This window comes from Phocoena sinus, chromosome 20, assembly GCF_008692025.1.
Source record: "Phocoena sinus isolate mPhoSin1 chromosome 20, mPhoSin1.pri, whole genome shotgun sequence".
Classification (NCBI taxonomy): domain Eukaryota; kingdom Metazoa; phylum Chordata; class Mammalia; order Artiodactyla; family Phocoenidae; genus Phocoena; species Phocoena sinus.
The window spans coordinates 16105739-16124903 of NC_045782.1; the positions used below are offsets into that span (position 1 = coordinate 16105739).

At 41.7% G+C, this 19165-nt stretch overlaps 1 protein-coding gene across 1 annotated transcript in view; it reads right to left on the reverse strand.

Moving 5' to 3' along the window:
• Positions 1-14535: 14535 nt before the first annotated feature.
• The window catches only part of NLK (nemo like kinase), a 146872-nt gene continuing 142242 nt past the window's right edge, over positions 14536-19165 (reverse strand). The window contains exons 10-11 of the mRNA XM_032617040.1: positions 18411-18504; positions 14536-16362 (exon numbers count right to left, since the gene is read on the reverse strand). Coding sequence (XP_032472931.1) covers positions 16308-16362; positions 18411-18504 — 149 coding nt within the window. The 3' untranslated portion in view covers positions 14536-16307. The remainder of the gene's footprint in view (positions 16363-18410; positions 18505-19165) is intronic.

A 19165-nucleotide genomic window follows, 5' to 3' on the forward strand; every position in this document is an offset into this window, starting at 1 on the left:
GCGGTGAGGAGGGGCTACTCTTTTTTTTTTTTTTTTGGAGGTACGCGGGCCTCTCACTGCCTTGGCGCCCCCCGCTGCGGAGCACAGGCTCCGGACGTGCAGGCCCAGCGGCCATGGCCCACAGGCCCAGCCACTCCGCGGCACACGGGATCCTCCTGGACCGGGGCATGAACCCATGTCCCCTGCATCGGCAGGCGGACTCTCATCCACCGTGCCACCAGGGAAGCCCCGAGGGGCTACTCTTTGTTGCGGTGCGTGGGCTTCTCACTGCGGTGGCTTCTCTTGTTGTGGAGCATGGTCTCTAGGCACGTGGGCTTCAGTAGTTGTGGCACAGGGGCTTCAATAGTTGTGGCTCATGGGGTCTAGAGCACAGGCTCAGTAGTTGTGGCGCACGGGCTTAGTTGCTCCGCGGCATGTGGGATCTTCCCAGACCGGGGCTCAAACCCATGCCCTCTGCATTGGCAGGCAGATTCTTCACCACTGTGCCACCAGGGAAGTCTGTTCACAAAATATTTTTGATTTTTAAAAAAATCTGTTTACTGTCTTAAGTGATATACTTTCCAGTTGTGATTTTCTCTTTCCTGTAGATTCTTGCTTCTTTTCTGTTTAAAGAAGACCTTTCCATATTTCTTTTAGAGTAGATTTAGTATTGCTGTAGTTTTGGTTTTTGCTTATCTGAGAAATTCTTTATCTCTCCTTCTATTCTAAATGATAATCTTGTTGGGCAGAATATCCTAGGTTGCAGATTTTTCCCTTTCATTACTTTGAATATATTTTGCCACTCCCTTCTGGCCTGCAGTGTTTCTGTAGAGACATCAGCTGATAGGTTTATGGGGGGTTCCATTGTAATTAACTCTTTGTTTTCCTCTTGCTGCCTTTAGAATCCTCTCTTTAACTTTTGCCATTTAATTAATTTATTTATTTTTAATAAATTTATTTATTTATTTATTTTTGGCTGCATTGGGAATTTATTGCTGTGCATGGGCTTTCTCTAGTTGCCGTGAGCGGGAGATGCTCTTTGTTGCAGTGTGCAGACTTCTCTTTGCAGTGGCTTCTCTTGTTGTGGAGCACAGGCTCTAGGTGCACAGGCTTCAGTAGCTGTGGCTCGCGGGCTCAGTAGTTGTGGCTCGCAGGCTCTGGAGTGCAGGCTCAATTGTGGTGCACGGGCTTAGTTGCTCTGCAGCACGTGGGATATTCCCGGACCAGGGCTCGAACCCCTGTCCCCTGCATTGGCAAGTGGATTCTTCACCACTGTGCCAGGGAAGTCCCACAATTTCTTTAAATACTTTTTTGATCCCCTTTTCTCTTTCTTCTCCTTCTGGGATCCCTATTATTCATAGATTGGCACAGTGTATATTTTCCATAGGTCTTGTATAATGCTTTCATTTCTTTTTTAAATAAATTTATTTATTTACTTTTGGCTGAGTTGAGTCTTCGTTGCTGTGTGTGAGCTTTCTCTAGTTGCAGTGAGCAGGGGCTACTCTTCGTTGTGGCGAGCAGGGTCTACTCTTCATTGCGGTGCACAGGTTTCTCATTGTGGTGGCTTCTCTTGTTGCGGAGCACGGGCTCTAGATGCACGGGCTTCAGTAGTTGTGGCTCGCAGGCTCCAGAGCTCAGGCTCCGTAGTTGTGGTGCACGGGCTTAGTTGCTCTGCAGCATGTGGGATCTTCCCGGACCAGGGCTTGAACCCGTGTCCCCTGCATTGGCAGGCAGATTCTTAACCACTGTGCCACCAGGAAAGCCCTGCTTTCTTTTTTTTTTTATGTGTCTTTCTGTTTGCTGTTGTTTTTTAAAAAAAGTATTTATTTATTTAGGTTGTGCTGGGTCTTAGTTGCAGTATGCAGGCTCCTTAGTTGCGGCAGGTGGACTCCTTAGTTGTGGCACGCGAACTCCCAGTTGCGGCATACATGTGGGATCCAGTTGCCCAATTGAACCCGGGCCCCCCGCATTGGGTGCATGACGTCCCATCCACTGCACCACCGGGCAAGTCCCCTGTCTGTTGTTCTTGTTGGGTGATTTCCATGATTCTATCTTCCAGATCACTTATTCACCCTTCTGCATTATTTAGTTTGCTATTTATTGCCTTCAGCTCAGCTTTTGTCTTGGCAAATGATTTTTCTAATTTAAATCGGCTACTCTTTATAGTTTCTAGTTCCTTTTTACAGTGATCAGCATTTCTGTTGATAGCTTTTCTTAATTCCTTCAGTGTTTTTATTATCTCCTTTTTGAGGGCTGTAGCAGACTGGGGAGGTCTGTTTCATTGTTCTCTCAGTGGAAGTCTCTTGTTTTTTTTTTTTTTTTTTTTGGTACGCGGGCCTCTCACTGCTGTGGCCTCTCCCGCTGCGGAGCACAGGCTCCGGACGCGCAGGCCCAGCGGCCATGGCTCACGGGCCCAGCCGCTCCGCGGCATGTGGGATCCTCCCAGACTGGGGCACGAACCCATGTCCCCTGTATCGGCAGGCAGACCCTCAACCACTGCGCCACCAGGGAAGCCCTCTTGTTTTTTTAATTGGGAGTGGTTCCTGTGCTTCTTCATTTTACTTATAATTTCTCTATGAAGTTGGGAGAAACAGTGTCTACTGTTGTCTTGAAGGGGTGTTTTCATGTGGGAGCACCCCTGTGTAGCCTCCACGAGCCTAATATTTTTGGTGCAAGGGCTGCTTTTAGTATGGATGCCTGCCACATCTTTTCTCAGTGTGTGCTGGCTGACACCCCCTTGATAGGGGGTGTCATTAGTATTGTGGTGACCAGAGCCTGCACTGGATGCTGAGCAGCGCCTCCTCTTTGCTCTGTGATTGTAAAGCCCTGTCGAGGGCAGAGTCTGTTCCCCAGTTGTTTGAGTAGAGGCCCCCAGATCTGTTTCTGAGCTGCAGTGTGAGGTAGGTGGGACTGGAGCACTTCCGCTGTGAGAGGAGCCACTGCGTATTCCTCTGCAGGAGCGGTCCACCGGGAAGTGCACTCTGTGGTATCGCCTATCACCCACCGTGCCCACTCACAAAGCACACTGTCGTTGCCACTGCCGTCGGCCCCGCTTCAACCATGAGAATGCTGGCATTTGGCCTGGGTGTCCCTCAGGCACTGTGCTCACAAGGCCACCAGCACAGATCCGAGGTCTGTCGAAGTCAGGCACAGGGACTGCCATAGTTGCGCACCTGGACCTGCTGTGGAGCTTCAGAATGAGCCTTGACCCTGGCCCTGCCTCCGCGTGCCTATAAAGACCTGCAGCTGCTAACACCGGCCCCACCCCAGCCATTGGAGCACCAGTAATCCGCTTGGCTGGGGAGTGCAGCAAGGTGGCCAGGACTGCCTGTGCTGGTCTCTCTCTGTTCTGTGTGCCACAGTCTGGCTGCTGTACTTCCCTCTGAGCCTCTGAAGCTCCCTATCTGTCCCAGCTGATCTCCCAGCTGGTAAAGGGGGTTCCCAGGCTGAGGGAACCTTTCCTCTTTCACAGCACCCTCCCAGGGGTGGATGTCCCATCCGGAGTCCTTTTTTTTCTTTCACATTTCCTGGTTACCTGACCTTTCTTGCAACTTTGGTTGTATGAGATCTTCTGCCAGCATTCAGTAGGTATTCTGTGAGAATTGTTCCATACGTAGATGTATTTTTTATGTATTTGTGGGAGGTGTGCTCTACATCTTTCTATTTCGTCATCTTGTCAAAATCTCTCATTTCTTTCTTTCTTTTTTTATTTTTTGGCTGCGTTGGGTCTTTGTTGCTGCATGCGGGCTTTCTCTAGTTGTGGCGAGTGGGGGCTACTCTTTGTTGCAGTCTGTGGGCTTCCCATTGCAGTGGCTTCTCTTGTAGAGCACGGGCTCTAGGTGCGCGGGCTTCAGTAGTTGTGGCATGCAGGCTTCAGTAGTTGTGGCTTGTGGGCTCTAGAGCACAAGCTCAGTAGTTGTGGCACACGGGCTTAGTTGCTCCGCGGCATGTGGGATCTTCCCGGACCAGGGCTTGAACCCCTGTCCCCTGCACTGGCAGGTGGATTCTTAATCACTGTGCCTCCAGGCAAGCCCCATTTCTCTCTTTTTTAAGCTGGAATAATATTCCATTGTATGTATATACCACATTTTGTTTATCCATTCATCCATTGATGGACATTTGGGTTGTTTCCACCTTTTGGCTATTGTGAATAATGCTGCTTTGAACAGTGGTGCACAAATATCTGTTGGAATCCCTGCTTTGAATTCTTTTCAAAGAATTGTATATACAGTTCTTGTGTATATATACATACATATATATATAAATATATATACGATATATATATATGATGTATATATATATATATATATATATATATATATACATCACATATATATATGTGTATATATCCAGAAATGGAATTGCTGGATCAAAGGGAAATTCTAATTTTTTTGAGGAACTGCCACACTTTTTCATAGCAGCTGCGCCATTTAACATTCCTATCAGCAATGCACAAGAGTTCCAATTTCTCACATTCTTGTCAGGATATTTTATCATACAATATCTTGTATGATTTTTTAAAAATATCTTTTGCTTTAAATATATTTTTATCAGCACTTCGTAGCTACAGATTCCAGCTAATTCTAATTGTGGAAAAATGACTATCATATAAACTGATCGTAAAGTCCTCATTGGCAAACCAAGTGGTCAAAACAGATTTACCTTCTGTTAGAAGTCTGGCTTCATTTTATACGTTTCCATAAAAAAACCTCTCACTTCTGAATTTCAAGACAGAACTGTGCCGTGAATTTGTTGCCTGAATGAAATAAAGCACTACCAGTTTCAGTATTTCTTCCTAATGCTCTCTTTGCTTTACTTTCAAGGTGTTCTCTTTCAAGATTGATGTATTATTTGACAGTAATGAGATGAAAGAGGTGAGGTCCTTATTAAAAGAAAACCAAAACACACAAAACTGTTTACTTGGCAACCCGGGAAGTTTTTACACACAGGGACATCGTGCCGCAGTAATATTTAAGATGTATGAGAAGTATGTCTATCTTTTGTAACGTGGGAGAATGGTGATCATGAAGGGGTAGGTGGAAAAGGACACCCTGAAGGAGAATGGTGATGGCGGAAAACAAGTTGAAGTTGACTCTTAAAAAACATATGTGCTGGGAGCGGAGTCAAGATGGCGTACTAGGAGGACACGGACTTCGCGTCTCTGCGCAATTAGGGCACCCACCAGGCACTGGTGGGGTACCAGTGACTGGGTAGGACGTGGGGCATGGTGGGAGTGAAGGGGGAGGAGAAGTGTAGGCAGGACGGGACTGGTGCCCATGCCCAAGGGGGAAATCGGGGAACCACTGGGAGGGCAGAGGATCAAAAGGTAGTGTGGCCAGGTTTCCCCTGCCCACTTGGGCCCCCAGGAACCTGCTGAGATCCCGGGCCTGATCCTTTGCTCACCACGGTCCCCTCCAGCCTTGCGGGTCCTGAGGGAGAGGGAGGGAGGGAAGGGGGAGCAAAAATAAGGGCTGGAACTCCGGGACTGGCACCCCTGAGGGATGGCTGGAGGAGGGGAGGAGTTCCTACACCAAGCGGGACCCACCCATGGTTAGGGGTCCAGCGGCGACGGGGGAGACCCTGGGGGAGACGGTTGGGGAGGGGTAGAAGGAACGGAAGGGAACATGGCCAGCGCTTTCCTTGTCCACTTAGGCACTGGGGAGCCTGTTGGGCTCCCGGGCCTAATCCTCTGCCCTTGGAGCCTCCCTCCTGCCCCCTACACCCCCACCCAGGGCCCCACCTCTACACTTGGAGACTCCCTCCAACATGCTGGGCCTAAACTCCATCCACAAACCTTCACTCAGGGCCCTACGTCCAAACTCCAGAGCCCCACACTCCAGAGACCCTCCTTTCCACGTGCTGCCTCTCCCCTTCTGCACAGGTCCTAAGCAGAGGCCCCGCCCCATGCTCAAATGTCACTGCCCCACCCACCTAGGTCCTGCCCCACCCTAAACCCCGCCCCTGCCTAAGTTCCACCCCCACCTAAACTCCGCCCCCATAGCCAAGGCTTTTTTTTTCTTTGAATTTTATTTTTTATACAGCAGGTTCTTATTAGTCATCCATTTTATACACATCAGTGTGTACATGTCAATCCCAATCTCCCAATTCATCCCATTCCCCCCCCACCCCACCCACTGTCCTCCCTTGGTGTCCATTCGTTTGTTCTCTACATCTGTGTTTCAATTTCTGCCCTGCAAACTGGTTCATCTGTACCATTTTTCTAGGTTCCACGTACATGCGTTAATATGCGATATTTGTTTTTCTCTTTCTGACTTCACTCTGTATGACAGTCTCTAGATCCATCCACGTCTCTACAAATGACCCAATTTCCTTTTTCTGGCTGAGTAATATTCCATTGTATATATATACCACAGCTTCTTTATCCATTCGTCTGTCGATGGACATTTAGGTTGCTTCCATGACCTGGCTATTGTAAATAATGCTGCAATGAACACTGGGGTGCAGGTGTCTTTTTGAATAATGGTTTTCTCTGGGTATATGCCCAGTAGTGGGATTGCTGGGTCATATGGTAGTTCTATTTTTAGTTTTTTAAGGAACCTCCATACTCTTCTCCATAGTGGCTGTATCAGTTTACATTCCCACCAACAGTGCAAGAGGGTTCCCTTTTCTCCACACCCTCTCCAGCATTTGTTGTTTATAGATTTTCTGATGATGCCCATTCTAACTGGTGTGAGGTGATACCTCATTGTAGTTTTGATTTGCATTTCTCTAATAATTAGTGATGTTGAACAGCTTTTCATGTGCTTCCTTGCCATCTGTATGTCCTCTTTGGAGAAATGTCTGTTTAAGTCTTCTGCCCATTTTTGGATTGGGTTGTTTTTTTAATATTGAGCTGCATGAGCTGTTTATATATTTTGGAGATTAATCCTTTGTCCGTTGATTCGTTTGCAAATATTTTCTCCCATTTTGAGGGTTGTCTTTTCATCTTGTTTATGGTTTCCTTTGCTGTGCAAAAGCTCTGAAGTTTCATTAGGTCCCACTTGTTTATTTTTGTTTCCATTACTCTAGGAGGTGGATCAAAAAATATCTCGCTGTGATTTATGTCAAAGAGTGTTCTTCCTATGTTTTGCTCTAAGAGTTTTATAGTGTCCAGTCTTACATTTAGGTCTCTAATCCATTTTGAGTTTATTTTTGTGTATGGTGTTAGGGAGTGTTCTAATTTCATTCTTTTACATGTAGCTGTCCAGTTTTCCCAGCACCACTTATTGAAGAGACTGTCTTTTCTCCATTGTATATCCTTGTCTCCTTTGTCATAGATTAGTTGACCATAGGTGTGTGGGTTTATCTCTGGGATTTCTATCCTGTTCCATTGATCTATATTTCTGTTTTTGTGCCAGTACCATATTGTCTTGATTACTGTAACTTTGTAGTATAGTCTGAAGTCAGGGAGTCTGAATCCTCCAGCTCCTTTTTTTCCCCTCAAGACTGCTTTGGCTATTCGGGGTCTTTTGTGTTTCCATACGAATTTTAAGATTTTTGTTCTAGTTCTGTAAAAAATGCCATTGGTAATTTGATAGAGATTGCATTGAATCTGTAGATTGCTTTGGGTCGTATACTCATTTTCACAATATTGATTCTTCCAATCCAAGAACATGGTATATCTCTCCATCTGTTGGTATCATCTTTAATTTCTTTCATCAGTTTCTTATAGTTTTCTGCATACAGGTCTCTTGTCTTCCTAGGTAGGTTTATTCCTAGGTATTTGATTCTTTTTGTTGCAGTGGTAAATGGGAGTGTTTCCTTAATTTCTCTTTAAGATTTTTCATCATTAGTGTATAGGAATGCAAGAGATTTTTGTGCATTAATTTTGTATCCTGCTACTTTACCAAATTCATTGATTAGCTCTAGTAGTTTTCTGGTAGCACCTTTAGGATTCTCTATGTATAGTATCATGTCATCTGCAAACAGTGACAGCTTTACTTCTTTTCCGATTTGGATTCCTTTTTTTCTTTTCCAAGTCAGGACATGGAAGCCACCTAAGCGTCCATTGACAGATGAATGGATAAAGAAGATGTGGCACATATATACAATGGAATATTACTCAGCCATAAAAAGAAACGAAATTGAGTTATCTGTAGTGAGGTGGATGGACCTAGAGTCTGTCATACAGAGTGACGTAAGTCAGAAAAAGAAAAACAAATACTGGATGCCAGCACATATATATGGAATCTAAAAAAAAAAAACAAAACACGTTCTGATGAACCTAGGGGCAGGACAGGAATAAAGACGCAGATGTAGAGAATGGACTTGAGGAAACGGGGAGCGGGAAGGGTAAGCTGGGACGAAGTGAGAGAGTAACATTGACATATATACACTACCAAACGTAAAATAGATAGCTAGTGGGAAGCAGCTGCATAGCACAGGGAGATCAGATCGGTGCTTTTGGACCACCTAGAGGGGTAGGATAAGGAGGGTGGGAGGGAGACGCAAGAGGGAGGGGAAAAGGGGATATACGTATGCATATAGCTGATTCACTTTGTTATACAGTAGAAACTAACACAACATTGTAAAGCAATTATACTCCAATTAAGATGTTAAAAAAAACAAACACATGTGCCTACGCACCTCCTGGAGAGTCTTCACTTATCCTCGGGGGTATGTGTATCCTAGTTTAAAGAATGCTTGTGTAATTAATTTTATCCCCCTCCCAACTAGACATTATTTTTGCTTTATGCAGTCTTTGTTTGCTTAGTTTCCCCCAAACGTTCACCAATTTCTTTGTTCATTCTTGTATTGGAAATCTGCTTGTAATTATCCTGTCTTCTTGAAGTATAGCCTTTAGAATTGCCTTTGGTGAGGATCTGTTGATAGTAAACAATTGGTTTTCTCAAAAGATCTTTATGTTTTTACACTAAATGTTAGTTTATAATTCTAGGTGAATTTTCTATCAGAACTTTGGCTATATTATTCGGTTATCTTCTAGCTTCAGGTTTTGCTGTTGAGAAGGCAAGTGTCACTGTTATTCTTTTTAGGCAATTTTTTCTGTTACATTTAGGACCTCCTCTTTGTCACTCTGCAGCTTCACTAAGTTGTCTATGCTGCTTATGATTTGTTGTGCTTCCTGAATTCAACGATTCCTAACTATGATCAAATCTAAGAAAAGCTCAGCTATTATTTAATATTGCCCCTCTCGTATCCTTTTATCTTTGGAACTCCAATTTTATATGGATTCAGTTTTTTTTTACTCTATCCCCCAAGTCTCAATATTTTATTATTTTCTGTGCATCTGTGTTATTTCTGCTGTATATGAGGCAGTGTATATTGGGTAAGTTTTTACAAGTTTTAGTTTTTCTTTGGCTGTGTTCAATGTTCTGCTTATTTTTACTTTCAGTGACTTTTAAAAATTTTATTTGTGTGAGTTGATTACTTTTCAAATATGCCTGGTCATATTTCAAACACTTAGTCCTTGCTTGGCTTTTGGATACCTTCATTTTTCTAAATATTCTTAAGCATAATCATTTCGTATTCTGTATCCAATACTTCCAATATCTGAAGTACTTGGTTTGTAATTGTCTCTTAGTATAGTGGCTTATTTCCCTGTGCTTTGTAATTTGGACTGTGAGTTCATATTTGGGTGGGCTTTATCTACCAGAATCCTCTGGGGCCCCAGTTAAGGATGCATTCCCCTCAGAAGAGCATCTGTTTGCTTTTGCCAGACACCCCAGGGCACTACCAACTGAGGGCCACTTTAAGTTAATACCTTGGTTTGAGTTTCTTAAGCCTTGATGGTAGCATAAGTCTGAAGTTTAATGACATGTTAGGGCACACTTGTGGTTTTAAAATTCTTGTGGAGGACTTTTTTTCCCACCACGAGCTGAGGCAGTAACAAACACGCACACACACACACATATATATATGTGTACATATATATATGTGTATATATATATTTAAATTTTTCATTCCATTATTAGAAGATATTGAATATATTTCCCTGTGCTACACAGTAAACCCTTGTTTATCTATTTTATATATGGTAGTGTGCACCTGTTAATCCCATACTCCCAATTTATCCCTCCCCCACCATTTCCCTTACCGTGAGTTTGTTTTGTGAACCTGTTGTTTTGTAAATAAGTTCATTTGTACTTTTTTTAGATTCCACATATAAGTGATACCAAGAATTTGTCTTTCTCTGACTTACTTCACTGTATGATACTCTGTAGGTCCATCCATGTTGCTGCAAATGGAATTTCATTCTTTTTTATGGCTGAGTAATATTCTGTTGTATACATATATCACTTCTTCTTTATCCATTCATCTGTTGATGGACACTTAGGTGGCTTCCATGTCTTGACTATTGTAAATAGTGCTGCTGTGAACATTGGGGTGCATGTATTTTTTTGAATTAGATCTTTCGTCTTTTCTGGATATATGCCCAGGAGTGGGATTGCTGGATCATATGGTAACTATTTTTAGTTTTTTAAGGAACCTTCATACTGTTTTCCATATAGACTTTGTTTTTTAGAATATCTAATCATCCCTATTGCTGGAAGTAAGAGTTCAAATATTTTTGCTGTACTCAAAAGGATATACGTACACAACTGGTTGCAAAACTCAGCTTAACCTGTTTCTTGATAGATGAAAAAGCATGGACATTAATGATTTGGTCACTCTATTGGTCTTTACTTGCAATCTGTATGATGATGTATATGAAGACGTTAACTTTTAAGGCCCTTGTTGGTAAAATAATTGAATGATGAGTTTTGGTAAATAGTATAGAATGAAAAAGGGTACACAAATGACTAGACAGGGCCACATCTGAATCTGGGGAAAGTTAGGAAGCTTGTATAGCTAAATGCCTCTTGATTTTTTTCAGTGTGTCTAGTGGGATGGAAAAAGTGGTTAGTTTTTTAACAATGTGGTTTGAATAACTTGTCTTTAAAAAAAATTGTAGTGAAGTGAAAGATGATTTAGAAAATATGTATTACTACAGATATGAGCAATGGCTTACCTGGGGGAAGATTGGTTAGTTGGCTCCACCTTAATTATTTTTCTTCGTGGAAAAAAATTTCACGCCGAAGTATAAAAACATAGATAAGAGGTAATAGATTCAAGTCGTTCACCGTTTGCCTTCGTAATAAGGAAGTGGCTGAAATGAAAAGCTTTAGCTCTGTGTTCACGTGGAACAACCGTCCACATTGGTCACGTGGAGAGAAGAGGGCAAGACACAGGAGTGTTCCTAGTGCGCTGTCATTCCTATAAAATTATATGAGCTCGATTGTGCAGAGCATCTCTGGAATGACCCCCAGAAACTGGAAACAGCGGTTTGCACCTCTAGGGAGAACGACTTCCTTTTCACTATCCTTTTGTAGGTTGTACCATGTGAATGTATTACTAATACATACACAATTTAGTTTTTTTTTGTTGTCTATTTTTATTTTGGCTGTGTTGGGTCTTTGTTGCACACGGGCTTTCTCCAGTTGTGGCGAGCAGGGGCTACTCTTCGTGCGGTGTGCAGTCTTCTCATTGCGGGGGCTTCTCTTGTTGCGGAGCACGGGCTCTAGGCGCCCGGGCTTCACTAGTTGTGGCACATGGGCTCAGTAGTTGTGGCTCGCGGGCTCTAGAGCGCAGGCTCAGTAGCTGTGGTGCACGGGCTTAGTTGCTCCATGGCATGTGGGATCTTCCCAGACCAGGGCTCGAACCCATGTCTCCTGCATTGGCAGGCAGATTCTTAACCACTGCGCCACCAGGGAAGCCCCACAATATAGTTTTTAAAAGGAACTCACAGTATTGTGTTTACAAGATTTTTCTTCTCAAGGATAGGCGTTCTCAAAAACTCTAAAGCTGTCCATTAAAAAAAAACATGGTATAACTGCTGTAATTAAGAAATGGATAAAAATAGTTGGCTGTAAGGATGATGAGCTGTGAAAATTAGTATTATTATCAAAACATAAGTAAAAATAAACCCATCTTTCTTTACTACTTAGAGATCTTTTGAGTATTTCCCTGAGACAGGAGACTGACTGCTGTTTCAGAGACCTCTGAAGTCGGCTACCTTGCATAAACACTGACCTCTTAGCAAGAAGGTCCGCTTGTTAAAAATTCTACCAACAGCAACCTGAAAACGTTGTAATTTACTTCTTTCAAAGTATCTGGGCATTGTTCACTCATTGGTCAAGTCACAAGAACAGGGGAAAATGTTATCACTTGTGTTTGATTCTTAAAATATTTTAAACCTGAGAGATGAAAAAATGGATGTTAAATCAGTGAGTAGTATCAGTCTCTTCCATTCAGCCCTGATTTCCAAAATGGAAAACAAGATTGAATAGCCTTTAACTTATTCACTGGGAAATTTCTACTTTGTTTTTTCCTTCATGCTGTGTCATTTAAAACATTGAGATAAAAGTACGTTAAAGAATGGAATGCAAAATGTGCGTGAATTCTGGAGCCGAGATGGGAGCGAGGAGGACCCTGATCTCGGGCTTATGTAAGTGGGTGGACGATGAAGCCCAGAGTTGAGGGGTGAGGCGTACGCAGCAGATAGAGCACTATAACTGACGTCATTCTCTTCCATCTCACCTGCCAAAAGAGAAAAGCCTGGTGCTGTGCTGCCAGGAGCACCACCCTGGCACTGGTCCTAACCTAATACGAGGAGCCCGACTCAGTGTACAACTCTACTCCCCTTGTCCCCAGTCCTTTCCCTTCCACAATTCCTCATGAAATAGTTAAACCTCAACTATTTTGCTAGTCTAGGAAGGGGGAAAAAAAGAGCTAGTGGGGAAGTGAGAATGATTTAATAATAATAAAATTGTCGGGGGAAAACCATTATTAATTTCATTTTTGACATGGCTGAGGTGCCTGTAAGATACCCAAGTAGAAATTTCTAACAGACACCTAGTAGAAAAATCTGGGTATATAGGTAAGAGATTTGGGGTCATTCTCTTACAGTCAACGAGGCCATGAGGGTAGATGAGGTCACAAGGAGAGTGTCCAGCAGTGGATCTTGGCTGCACACTGGAATCAGTTGGAGGACTTAACAAACAAACAAAACCACAGCACAAAACTGATGCCTGACCTTGCGTCCAGAGATTCTGGGGTGTGGCCTTGAAATTTCTGAAAGTTCTCCAGGTGATTCTACCAAGTAGGCAAGTCAAGAACCCTTGGCTTTAGAGTTGGATGAAAACCCAGGATTGATCCCTAGCCCAGAGAACACAAACATGGGAGGTTTAAGCAGAAGAAGGAGCCTGTAAGGGAGAGTTGTAGCCCCTAAAAGAGAAAAACAGAGGTGTGTTTCAGAAGCCAGAGAAAGACCATTTAAGGAAGGAGGGGTGGAGAGTCACTGCAGGGAAGACTCTAAACGTGTCCATTTACTACCATGCTGCCTAGACATTACTAGAACACAGTAGAAAACAGCACCCCCCAAAGCTGTCTTAATTTAAAAATCCATGCAAGTGATGCAGTCTCTTCTTTAATGTATTTTAATTTTAATATGAGTAATATTTTAAATGACTTAAACATAGAGGAAAAATGAAATAAAAACTCCAAAGCTTATGAGCCACCTCAAGAGATTATCTCCATCTTCTGGATTCTTACACTTAAATGGCAAACAAACTGCAGCTGCTTACAGCCCTGACTTACCTGTTCGTACTGATTACTGGCTGTAGAAAACTCCACATTTTTGCGATTATCAATAATTTTAAATTAAGAAATAATCCCCTGCTTAGGTGAGCAGGTCCTCGTGGGAACAGGTCAGCAAGTTTTCTCTAATACTTACCTGTGAAGAAGTTTAGTTTCAAAGTGTTACACGTGCAGTTATTTCTTAATGCTCTCGTGATGAAAACGTTTTCTTAAGCATTATTGATATTAACAAGGCTTCCATATAAGTGATTATTGCACTTGGTAGGTTTTCAAAAGTTTGTTGCATAAAATAAACTAATACTTGTATTTGTATTGATTTATATGAGTTATAACAGTCAACTCCTCCCATGTCAGGAAAAAAAAAAATTCATTCATTTTGCTAAATCAGGAAAAGATAGGGAGACGTACACACACCACCGAAAACCCCAGGAGTAATGCTGCTTTATCTAGTCTCAGGGAAAGTATTCTGAAGTTAGACAGTTTGGTATCAGGTCTTAGTCACACCACCCAGCTGGGGCTTCTTCAGCTGGAGGTACCTTTGCGATGCCAGGGGCAGGAGGCAGAAAGGAAGAGGAGGGAGAGGTCAAGCCCCCTTAGCAGTCTGCCGCATCCAGAGCAGCTCACTTTTGTTTAATATAATGGACTCCATTATATCGATTTCACATGAAAATAGGACTCTTTGCTTAAAGAATGTTTGAAAACCACTGGATTAGACTCTAAAGTCTGGAAAGACTTTCAAATTGCATATATTTAAATCACAATATCTTTGACATCAGTTAACTAAGTTTCCAATATGTTTTTGGCAATCTAAAGTCTAAGAAGATTAAAAAAAACCCACAATTAATTACCTCAAAGATTGAAATGGAAATATAAATAGGTAATGTCTCAAAACTTTGCAAATTCAGGATACAAGCTGTACTAAAGAGAAAGGAAAGGAGTTGAAATAAAACAGATGACACCTCTTTTTCAAATGTCACATTTAATGTTTTCACCACTGTACTTCAAATCTACATTGTACAAAGTGACCAGTAAGTGTGCCACGGTAACTGACCAACCTCTGAGATTGTACCTTTCACACCAGTGTCTTCTTGGGCTCTTTTGATACTAAACACGTTTCTCATTCAAGTGAATTGAAATGCTTCAGTTGGGTTGATTCTCAGGAGCCTCATAAAAAAAAAACAAAGATATTGCACCATCTTTGTTTAGTAATTCAATGTTTGTTTCTTTCACAGCAAATAATTACTTCATTGAAGTTAAAACTTCCAAACATAACTTATTAATAGTCTTCAAATTCAGCTCAGATCACTCAAGATGAAAATACTCTGCTAAATACAGATAACTTACAATAACTTTAACAGTTAATTGTCCATAACACACACCAAGGTTTTTCCTAGACCCATTTTAAGACGATCCATTAGTATTCCTTGTACAGGTGAAAAACGATCTTCAATTTTCTTGTCTTTTTATTTTTAATATAAAAGTTGGAAGGGACATTCAAGTTTCAAGTCTCCACATTGAACTTAAAAAAAAAAAAAAATAGTCATCATCAGCATGTGGAGGTAAACAAGCCAAGTTGTGTAACTCCAGGAGGTAGAGGCCTTCAGTTGGTGTTCATATATACATATGCACAGAAGAATTCAGTGTTCCAACAGAAAAAGGAATTTGTCAAAAAGTAATAAGTTATTTACTACTGTGACATTTCAAGACTCCCACAGCTTTGCCTAAGGACACAAACACATTTGACATAATTCCCTATGTGCCTTTTTTTTTTGTGGCTTAAATTTTTTTAAATTTGTTTTTGTCTTTTATTTATTTTTTTTACTGTCCAGTGCAGGAAAAGTCTCACAAAATTTCACAGACCTAAAATGTGCAAGCTAGTTCTCTCTCTATACAGCAATGTTGGGATTCTTTTGAAATTAGCCCAGAAATGAATTATTTACACACATGAAAGATGCATGCTTGGGGGTTCTTTTATGTAAGAAAGAGCAGAAAAACTTCTAATAAAAATAGATTAAATATATATATATATATTTATACTGGGTAAGGAAAACAAAAGTTTAGTCTCTCCTAGTCACAGATTCATTCTCTCTACCAACAACATTGGATTTTAGACAGCACACATCACCGTCACGGCTCTAATGAGAAGCTAATTATAGGGCTTGATCATTAGGTGGCATGCCCCTCCCCCCTCCCCCCTCCCGAGGTGCAGCCACGATCAGCTCACGTGGCTCCATGATTGGTCGCAGGCAAGGTTTCCAGATTCTTTCGTTTTAGAGAACCCCAAATTTTCAGGAATGGCTCAAATATCAAAATGTATGACTGTCCTTTGTGTGTGTGTGTGTGTGTGTGTGTGTGTGTGTGTGTGTGTGTGTGAACAATCTCACTTCATTTTAAAAAAGAAAAACAAAACAAAACAAAAAACACAAAACCCCAAACTCCCAAATTTGGTTCAATTCTCTTTTGTTCTGAGGTGAGCCATAACAGCTGCACTAAATTCATAAAACATGTGCAACTCTGGGTAAAATATTTTTCTTCTAAAAGCACAACCACTTTACAAGATTAAAAGTCTAGTAACATTTCTAAATATTATTCATATCATACAAGTAGTGGTTGTTAATTTAAAACTTCATTAGTAAAATTACAGTACAAGCATGATTAACCTCCAGAATTGCAAATCCCAGACTCCAGTGGAAAGCTACATTACATCTTCAGTAGTACATTATCTTCCACCGTCACTCCCACACCAGAGGAGATGGGGGCATCTCAGACGGCTGAGCAACAGTGGAACTGGAAGAGAAGAGAGACACGGTGAACCGGTTGTAGCACCACAAAAGGCAACAGGGCAATTCACTGCTGCCTGTTTTCCCCCTTCCTTTAAAAAAAAAATTGTAAAGTCCATTCCTGGATTTTTATTTGTTTCTTTTCACTTCTCTAAAGGTGCATTTGTTCCAAATTGTTCATGTAAGGATCTGTATCTATAGTGAGGTGATATGGTACAGTAGCTAATGAGTGGGCTTGAAAGCAACACATCATTTACTAGTTGTATGACACCGAGCAAATTCCTTCATCTTTCCTCTCCTGGAAAGGGATGCTATCCACCTCATAGGATATTGTGATGAATAAATGAGATAATGTATGTTTTTCACAGTGCCTACTTCATAATATAAATGGTAGCTATTATAAATAATAATGCCTATAAATCAGTCGGGAAGATAACCTTAAAGGATACAGAATTATCCATTTAAAAGTAGCTTCTCAAAATAAGATGATTTTAAGTGGGGACCTATTTTGAATGAGCCTCATAGGCATTCTTTTATCAAGTTTTAATTGATAATCATTTAGCACTTGTTATCCACAGATCTGTTTTATCAGTTATTTCACATGTCTGTCTAATGTTGCCAAGATTATAGACTTGAGGGGGATGTGTGTCACTTTGCTTCCTGGGGGCCCAGTATAATGAATAACTTGCACCTGAAAGGTATTAGAACACCTAATTGACTCTTAGGGAAAAATATTAAAACAAAGTAATTTTAAACCACAGGGAAGTAAAAAGGCAACTTAATTCCTTCTTTCTACAGAAAAATACATGGAAGGAATGAAAGTCACCTGATTTTAAAAATTATAAACAAAAATTCTTGACCTTGGTTCAATGAATTCAATCAGCTTCAACACTATATCAAGGTCAATTAAAAGGAAAGTGAAGGGAGGGGAAAAACAAGCAAGGAGGAGAGGGAAAAAGGAAAGGCAGGAAGGCAGGAAGCGTGTGGCCTCTCAGATCAAAGCCTCCCTTCGTGCTGCTCTGCGATACCTGAGCCAGACCCTGTTCACCTTTTTCCTTTGCCACAGGCCCAATGATAATCTTTGTCAACAGAGGGCGCTGAAAGGGCATTGCAAGGCCTCTTTTTTTTTTTTTTTTTGCCTCGGAAGGCCCAGCTTTGGTCTACCCAAACTTTCTGGCAAGTTTCTCTCCACCTAGCAGGCTCTTTGATGGATCAGCTCTGCTCACCCCTTTTGTAAAGTTTCTTCACCATCATGCTGTGTTCCTGTGGCTCCTCTCCAAAGAGGTCCAAATCTTATTAGCCTTGGGTAGAGGGGCTTCCTCTAAGTTCTCAACTTCTCCCTTGTTCACGCTCCCTCAGTCCAGAGGGAGTACTTGCTTTCCGCATTTGCTACTTCGGACTCTTCAGAATCCTCTTGCATGCCTTTTAGTAGTTAACCATCTTTTCCTAGTTAATGCTTGTTATTAAATTTTCCCTGTTCATATTACTGGGTGTAGTTTCTTTCTCCTTACTGGACCTTGATTGATACAAGGAGTTAGGGAAAAAGAGATGGAGAAGGTAAGGACAAAGAGAGATCAAGAGAATGACGCTTTCTAGGTTCTGAAGGAGGTTTATGGCTCTATAACCAGTAAGACTATTGGTTTCTCTTTAAACAGGATACACCAGCAGTCCACCTATAAAACAGAATTTTCTTGCTTGCGGTTATCATTAAGGTGGTGGGGATGGCAGTGGGAACTGAGAGGACCATGTGCAACTCCAGGACAGTGGCTGCTGCGCTGCTGGCAGAGGAAGATCCCCATGCACTTGACCAGGCAGAGTAATGGGCATCTGGGGAACTGCCAAGGCAGCCACAGTGAACTGGAGCTAGTGTAAGAACAAATGCTTACATTTTTAACATGCTTTTGACTAAGCCAGAACTCACAACAGAAACTTTCTGTTGGACCTTTTATCTATGTTATCTAATCTAAATAAAACCAGAAATATGCTGAATGAGAAACTCACAATGGCATCCTTTTAATTCTAACAAGAAAGTCAGAATTACATCCATATAGTTACCTAATAAAGCTCTTAAAAGCAGCAGACTGAGGGTTGATGCAGAGAGGCACTCTGTTTCCTTTCTGCTGTTCCAAAATGAACTGATGAATAATTTCTGTGGAGAAAACAAATATCATACAACCCACGCCAATTTGCAGGCCTGGGAGCAGTGGATTCTCAGGTTAACTCTAGTCAGCATCTGAACGGCATTTCCTAGTGGTTTAGTTAAACACACATGTCATCTATCAGGCAGAATCCAGTGGAACTTTTCTGAAACCAAAATGACAGGTGCTGCTAAACGTAGGCAAAACCCCCCAAAGTGCCATTATGGGGGTTGGAAACCCCATGAGTGGAAGGTGTAAAATGGTCTATAAATTTAAGAGTGACTCCACTGGGTTGGCATTATAAATGAACTCTTCTACATTGCTGGTAATTATTGCCTTTTTGAAAATCACTTAAAAAACCTCAGTTGGTATTTAGGTACATAGTTTCAGGATGGTCACTTTGGGGACGACTCTCTTCTAAAATGTCCTGGAGCAGACACTTAGAACCACTCAGAATTCTGGATGTCTTTACCCGCCCCCCCCAGTAGGAGATCGTGTCAGGAAATTTTATGAGCAGACTATCAGAAATCCCCTTCTTGTCATCATCCAAGGAATGATTCCCTCAGTGGATGTTTATCCTTTTAAAAACTTTGCATGTTATATAAAAAAGTCCAATATGTATCATTCCATGAAATCACACTGAGTGAATACATATTAAATATACTGAGTCAC